This window comes from Arachis hypogaea, chromosome 8, assembly GCF_003086295.3.
Source record: "Arachis hypogaea cultivar Tifrunner chromosome 8, arahy.Tifrunner.gnm2.J5K5, whole genome shotgun sequence".
NCBI lineage: Eukaryota > Viridiplantae > Streptophyta > Magnoliopsida > Fabales > Fabaceae > Arachis > Arachis hypogaea.
This window is the reverse complement of record NC_092043.1, coordinates 46900762-46908496: the sequence shown is the minus strand read 5'-3', so window position 1 is coordinate 46908496 and position 7735 is coordinate 46900762. Positions and strand designations below refer to the sequence as shown.

Below are 7735 nucleotides of genomic sequence, written 5' to 3'. Positions count from 1 at the left end.
TAATTTATTTTCTTCGTTTTCAGCTATGACTGCGCTATCTACGTAATGAAGTGGCTTGAGTTAATAGAGCCGGAAAATATTAAAAAGGGGAAGTATGAATGGGATAATTGGACACAGGTAACTGTCTTTAGAACTATATAACTCTGTATTACTTTACTGAATTAATATTTCTGTTTAAACATAACATACTTTTTAATTGTAGGAGGAGGTGGACCACTATAGAGTGGAGTATGCTTCCCGGATACTATTCAGTGAGATGAATAAACAGAGAGATCGGGCAATTAGAGAGAGTAGTGCTATAAGGCTGTCGAAGCCATCCTCTGTATTATTGAGTCCGTTTTGTCAGATTAATTTTGCTGATATAGAAACTGGGTAGTTTGTAAATTGAACAAATGATGTAAATATTTGCCATTTATCAACAACTTCTATTCCATGTATATTTTTTCCCATAGTTAAACTATCTGTGCTGGTAAACTGTCTGTGATGTATTCAAAAACTGTATTACAGGTGGTAAAACATAAAGCAAAAAATCAAGGCATACGCATATTATAAACTGTTACACCCAACGCAAGTCTAATAATACACCCGAGGTTGAATAAAATATACACCCAATTGTCTGTGCTGTATTCAAAATGAATGAATTACATGTACTAAAATATGAAAAAAAAAACATCAACTGAAATATACGCCCATAACCTGTGAATTTTTACAGCTTTTGTTCTATATGTATCTACATATGTGTCTATATGTAAATTGTCAATTAACAAAAATACACCCAAAAGTAACAGTGCTTTTACACCCATACTCTTTATAACTATACACCCAAAGAGTTATCCCCTGCTGCTGGTACCCTGAACTGATAATTTATAACTTGTCCTTGATATTGGCTGCAACTTGAATGCGCCACTGATGCAGCATCAAACAGGTTTATCTGAATATAACACTCACGCATTAGCTAAACTATTAACTAGAAAAATAAACTCAATCGCCACAAATTTAAAGAACATTACATTTACCTCGCTTAAAACTTTCGTCTTCTTCTTCTTTGTGGCATTTGCAATCTGTTTCTCCAGCTTTGAACCTAGCTTGTTTTTTGGACGTCCTCTTGTTCGAATCCTTGGCGGGCTTTGAAGCTCGTTAACGGATTCCAAGTTGGCGTCTTCGTGGGATAAAGAAGATGTCCCCTTCCTTTTGCCTTTTAATGCTTCCATCTCGGCCATGACGTTATCGTACGCACGGTGCATAATTGCAGTCAGCTCCTCCGATTCGGAGGCAAATTCGCAAATATTTTGCGAACGAAAAACCAATTGGTCGAACCTCTTGCTTCTTGCCTCCATTAGTGGCTCGTCGTGGCTGCTCTTGATGTGTGTGTGTCGCCTCTTTACCTTCTTGCTCCATCGTTCCAGTATGTATCTAGGGGACACTTGGCTTACTTGTTCGAAGCTTAACACGCTTAGTGCGTGACGGCACAGTATCCCTCTCGACTCGAATAATAAGCATTGGCATTTTACCTCGGCTGCAACTGAGTCGTAGGTAACCGCGAACTTGTCGAATATTGAGCTGGAAACTTGTTCTCCGACTTCGTATACTGAATAGCCTAGAGCAGAATTCTTTAATCTGGTGATGCAATTCGCCTTTCCTCTGAATTGGGCTTGGACTTCCCTAAACTTTGTGTGAGTGTACGCATCTTGAAACTGAGCTTCGATGGAGGATTTGGTTGCACACGGTATGACCGTATGAAAATCTGCAGCATCTGATTCTCTCTCTGCTTGCTCCCTGCTTCCGAGGCAATTATCGTACTGTTTGACGAACTGAATGAGCGAGCTGTTCCGGGTGATGTACTTGTTAAAAAATGAATGCATGCTCTCGCTCCTTTGTGTGCTTCTCATCCCTGCCCAGAAGTGGTGGTCCAGATAGATAGGAACCCATATGTGACGGTCTTCGTACAGATCTGCATAATACACTCAAACACACACAGTAAAATACACCCGAGAGATCTTACAATTTACACCTCTGCTGCAGATTTTAAAAACACATTACCTGAAAGCCACTTGTTGTCCGCAAGACCAAAATTCACCAGAAAATCTTTCCAATTCCTATCGAATGAGTCTTTACTGTGAGAGTTCCAAACAACATGGCTCATTTGTTGTTCGATATCGGCATGTCCCTTGTACCCGTTTAATTTGCTTGGAATCTTCTTCATGATGTGCCAAATACACCAGCGGTGAACTGTTGTTGGCATACAGGCCTCTAAAGCCCTTTTCATTGATGCGCACTGATCGGTGAGAAACCCTTTCGGAGCGTTTCCTCCCATGCAACGAAGCCAGCATTGAAATAACCATTTGAATGAATCAATTTCTTCGTTCTTCATCAAAGAGCATCCGAGAAGTGTTGACTGACCGTGGTGATTCACCCCGACAAAAGAACCACAGACCAAATTATACCTAAAACGAATTACCATGGTCCAGAATGCAAAATCATTAGGTACACCCCAACAAATGCTTCGAATACACCCAATGAGACAGCCAATATACACCTCTGCTGCGGATTCGTAAAAATAAATTAATTTAGCATCATAAACAGGGACATTTTGTTACCTGTTTGTATTGTAGGTGGTATCGAATGAAATGACGTCTCCGAAATACTCAAACGCGGCTCTGTTTCTTGCGTCGGCCCAAATAGCCAGCTTAATCGATTGATCCTCCCGAGTTCGAGCTCAAAAAAGAAATTCGGATTCTTCGCTTTCATTCGTAACAAATATTTCCCGAATTCCTTTGCATCTTCTTGTTCGGAAACATTCCGCACTTCTCTGGTAATGTAATTCCTCACGTCCTTTTCGATAAAATTTAACTCGCGGTAACCCCCGGCAGCCGCAACAAATGATTGGTACGTTTTGCTTGGTCTGATACCGGCCTCGTCGTTATTCTCTATCGTACGACGAATGGACATGCTTAGTTCCCTGTGCTGTTTGAGCATCTCTGCTTTGCTTGGACAGCAGGGGTGTGAATGATCCAGCACAACCTTTGAAATGATCCAAGCACCGACATCCTTCAATGTGTGTATATAAATTCTTGCAGGACAGTTTAAACCGGCTGTCGGATTGGTCTTCTCGGTTGGAGATATTTTAGATTTCCATTTTCCCTCTCTGCTACATGTAATCAGTTGATTCTTAATCTCGTTTCCCTTCCTATTTGTGCACCGAACTCTTGTAGAGAAACCTGCAGCCTTAGCGTAGTTCCTGTAAAATTTTCCGGCATCTTCAAGGGTCGTAAAGGTCATTCCGACCTTCGGAACAAGCTCGTCATCAACAACAGAGAGAGGCTGCAGAATACACCTGGTCAGAACTGTGAATACACCCATAGATATGATACAAATACACCCAATCATGTCTAATATGATACACCCGAACCGAAACAATTCAACTACAGAATGACCTTTAAAGCCATAAACTGTCAATACACAGGCTGCAGAATACACCATGTCAAAAACTAAAAACACACCCAATCATGTCTGATATACACCTGAACAACAACAACTCAATTAAAAATAACAAAAAACCAGTAAAGTGTATATACACCCACACTTATAGCTAAAATACACCCAAAGAAGAATTGATCTACACCCGAGCGTCTGCTATAAATTCCAGGTAATTAAACAATGTTCAGCAATTTTTAAACTACACAATGCTATACAAATTACTGTAAATCAAACCTCAGGAACTTCGTTAGATTCAAATTCATAATCCACATCGCCTGGATTCAGCACAGAATCTGAGCTTGAAGGATCCATCATCTTCAAAACGAGTTCGAACTTTGATTTCAGAAAACAACAAATCAAAAGAGAAAACGAAGCTCGAGTTGCAGAGAGAGAAAAAGAGAACGTAAACGAAGAACATACCAGTGAGAAAAGAAGAGGAAAAGATCGATGGAGAAGAATGAGGGAAGACGCGCGAGAAGAAGAACAACCAAATCTCAAAATAACGAAAACGAAGAAGAAAACAAATATTTTAAATTTGGAAGTTAGATATACGCGGCATATTATATAGCGCGTGTAATCAACGTAGGTGGAGGAGCGCGTATTTTAAATTTATTGTTTAATAAACTTGTAAAGCATACAAGCCCTCGGAGCTTTTCCGTTTAAGAATTTATCTTATAATTAGTAAAAAAAGAAAAAAGAATCTGAAAAGTGAAAACCCCTCTCTGAAATAATTAGTTGTTCTTGTTATGAGAGGGTGAGAAGATAAAAAGATCATAAAACCCACATAACAGTAACGAAGCATAGAAGAAGAACCATGACCGTGACTCCATCAACCACCGTGTTTCGATGCTTATTATCGAGTCCTGCTCTTTCTTCTCACTCTCACAATCTTCCACTCACTCTCCCCTTCCACCGCACCCCACTCTTCCGCTCTCTCCTCCTCCCCTCTCGCCGCCACACACTCTGCCCCGCTCTAGCCGCCGCCAACAACAAGAACAAGAGCAACAAAAACAAGGTCAAACAAATTCACTTACAATAAATTAATTAACACAATTACTCTTTTTTTTTTCCTTCACTCTTTTGTAATTCGTACATAATGTATCATATTTGGAGCGTAGAATTAGTATTTTAGTATAGATATATACAAAAAAAAAAAAAATTTAGGGCCTATTTTGTGTTTGTTAATTTGATTACTCTAAAATATCCAATATTGCAAACTAACTTATGTGATTGGTTGGTCCTGTTTCATTTCTTGTGATATAATATATCATGTATATTTGGAGTGTTGAATTGTTAGATGTAAAATAATCATTTTGTAGTCACCAAAAGAAAAAAAAAAAATCATTTTGTGCTTAAGCGGTTAGTAGAGATGGTTCATAACGGTTTTCTAGAACCTATTTTGTGCTTGTTAATTTGATTATTTGCAGATATCTTTTATGCAAACAATTGTGTGCTGCTCAGGAAATGGTTCCACTAATTTTTCCTTTTTTTTTTGGGGTGCAGAAAAAGTTGTTACGTGATCATGGTACAAAGGGTAATGATGAGGATGAGGAGGAGGATGCTTTTGAGTTGCTGTTCAAGCAACTCGAAGAGGATCTCAAAAAGGATAATTTGTTGAAAGGTGGTAGCAATGATGATGATGACGATGAGATAACTGAAGAGGAACTTGTCTTGTTAGAACGTGAGTTGGAAGGTGCATTGGGGGAATTTGATGCCGAAACGTTAAATCCAGATGTAATTCATGCTGAAACTGATGCTAGTGATAGTGAAGAAGAACAAGAAGAAGAAGTAGATGATGAAGAAGACGGTGTGCCTATGCTTAGAACTTGGCAAATGAAGAAATTGGCTAGGGCTTTGAAAGCTGGCCGCAGAAAAACAAGTGTCAGTGTCCCTTAACTACTTTATCTTTTGTGAAATTCTTTAGCTAAACTCCTTTCAATTGTTCTGATATCTTCTCTTTGTATGAGTAGTGAAGTAATATGAGATCATGAGGTTATTTGATTAAGTTTGCAGAAGGTTATTGTTGTCTTCGTTGCTTGAATTGCCTGTAGAGTGTGCCATTTTCATTAGCATGATCCTCCTCATGTCGCGTTTGTGGAATTGAAATCATTGTGGAATAATGTCAATCCTTTGTATAAGAAACCATTAGTTAATTCAAATATTCTCAGTGAAATGATGCACTTTTCTGAGTGTTCTACTTGGGATCAGGCTTTTCTGGGCTGTTCTTCGTAATAGAAACTACCTATAGTGTGATTTCCTAGTAGATTGATAAACTAGGTGGACCAACCAAATTGGGTTGCATGCTTCCTTAGTGAGCTTGGCATCATGATTAGAGTGTTTTGTTTCTGATTTTCAAACAAGTGATTTTACAACTTAATTTTGCTATATAGTTGAAAATGCCAAAAAATGATGTTTCTTAGAACATACTCTATTTAGCTTTTGTCAAAAGGGCTGATAACAACTTTGTTTGAAATCGTGATTATTGCATAAAATTTATACAATTATGTCAAAAGTTATTTTTTGCCGAAAATCTGAATCTTACACACCTTAAAGGTGATTCCTTACTTCATGTTACAGAGGATCTCTGTTTAGTTAGCAGATACCTTGACTAAAGCTAGGATTATCTTTTTTTTCCCTTTTTAGAAAGAGATATGAATTGGAAAAGAAAAAGGAGAGAATAATGGAGTAAAGCCATTGTATTGTTGTTCATACTTAACATAAAAGACTAGCGGCTAGTAAGTTCCTCACATTTATCTTTTGTATTTGTCGCAGATAAAAAATCTTGCTGCTGAGCTTTGTCTTGATAGGGCTTTTGTTATTGAATTGCTCCGCAACCCTCCTCCGAATCTTTTGATGATGAGTTTATCAATACCTGATGAACCTACACCAAAAGAAATATCCGTTGAGACTAAACCTAGAGAGATTGTTCTCGAAGAAACAAGAACAGATCCTGTGGAAGCTGGAAACAAGGCTAACGTACCAGTTCATGTCATGCAACAAAAATGGTCTGCACAAAAGAGATTGAAAAGGGCCCAAGTTGACACACTTGAAAAAGTTTATAGGAGATCAAAGCGACCCACTGTAAGTTTACTATGCTTCAACAAAGTTTTATGAAAGAGAATCATCCATACTGACAATGAAATGTTTATTACACACTCTAAGTTTCTGAGACTTGATTTACTTCATTGTCTTAAGCTAAAAGTTCTTTTGTGGTCCAAACTTGATTAATGCTTCCTTGTACTAACTATCTGGTCTTTAGCAAAACAACACCATTTTCTTTGTTTTATGATTATGAGCTACTCCTAGTTTTGGTCGGAAATTTCCTTGACAACTACCATAGTTGCTTGTATAGTTGAATCAGCAATTCTCATTCATTCATTCTCAGTGCTTTGACTAGATGTCCATGTTAGTTTGAGATAGATTGATACTCCCTTATTTCTTTTATCTGTCATTGTCATATTTACGAAATTGTGAAGGTAATAGACGAAAGGAAACCGAGAGATTAATAAATGAATAGAGAAATGCGGTATTCATTTTACCTTCACTAGAAAACACCGCACATTCACAACTTGTTTATTTGTGTCCAAACAATCTTTTTCCTTAAGAAAAATATTAAAAGCAAAGGAAACACCCATCTTACTCAAGCTTCCATGCATTCGATTATTACTTTATGGCTTGATATACTTGCTAGTTATTGTAGCTATTTTGCTAATATCTTTGGAACATAGATAGTTAACTTGGATTCTCTAATGTACCTGTGATTGATTCCAATGAATGCAGAATGCAATGATAAGTAGTATAGTGCATGTAACCAACATTCCTCGGAGAAGAGTTGTTAAGTGGTTTGAAGACAAACGTGCTGAGGAGGGTGTTCCAGAGAATCGTGTTCCTTACCAGCGCTCTGTATCAGAAACTAGTTGATTTTTTTCTTCTTTGATTATGTATTATAATGGAAGCTGTATAGGAAAAAATCATGTTTCTCCAACCATTTTTAATTCATATCTGTTTTGGGGGACGTTTATGTAGTGAGTTGAAGTAGCGACATATGTAATATAATTAGTTAGAGGTATATTGTTTACACTCATGATTCTCATATACAAAGCATGTGATCGGCTTAATATGGATTTGTGGGTATCCAAAAATATTTCTTAGTTATGATTTATCACACAATTCAATATGGATTTGTGGTCACCTCAACAATGTTCAACTTACAAATTTGGTCCTTTGGATCCAATCTCAAATAACCAAAGGGGTTGTT

General features: G+C 37.6%; 1 protein-coding gene across 1 annotated transcript; it reads left to right on the top strand.

The window, feature by feature from the left end:
- The first annotated feature begins 4068 nt into the window (after positions 1-4068).
- On the top strand, positions 4069-7601 carry LOC112707880 (uncharacterized). The gene is made up of 4 exons (XM_025759891.2): positions 4069-4492; positions 4981-5358; positions 6250-6558; positions 7258-7601. Exons 1-4 carry the CDS (start codon positions 4292-4294, stop codon positions 7396-7398), a joined length of 1029 nt encoding a protein of 342 aa, XP_025615676.1. The 5' UTR covers positions 4069-4291; the 3' UTR covers positions 7399-7601.
- The last annotated feature ends 134 nt before the right edge of the window (positions 7602-7735 follow it).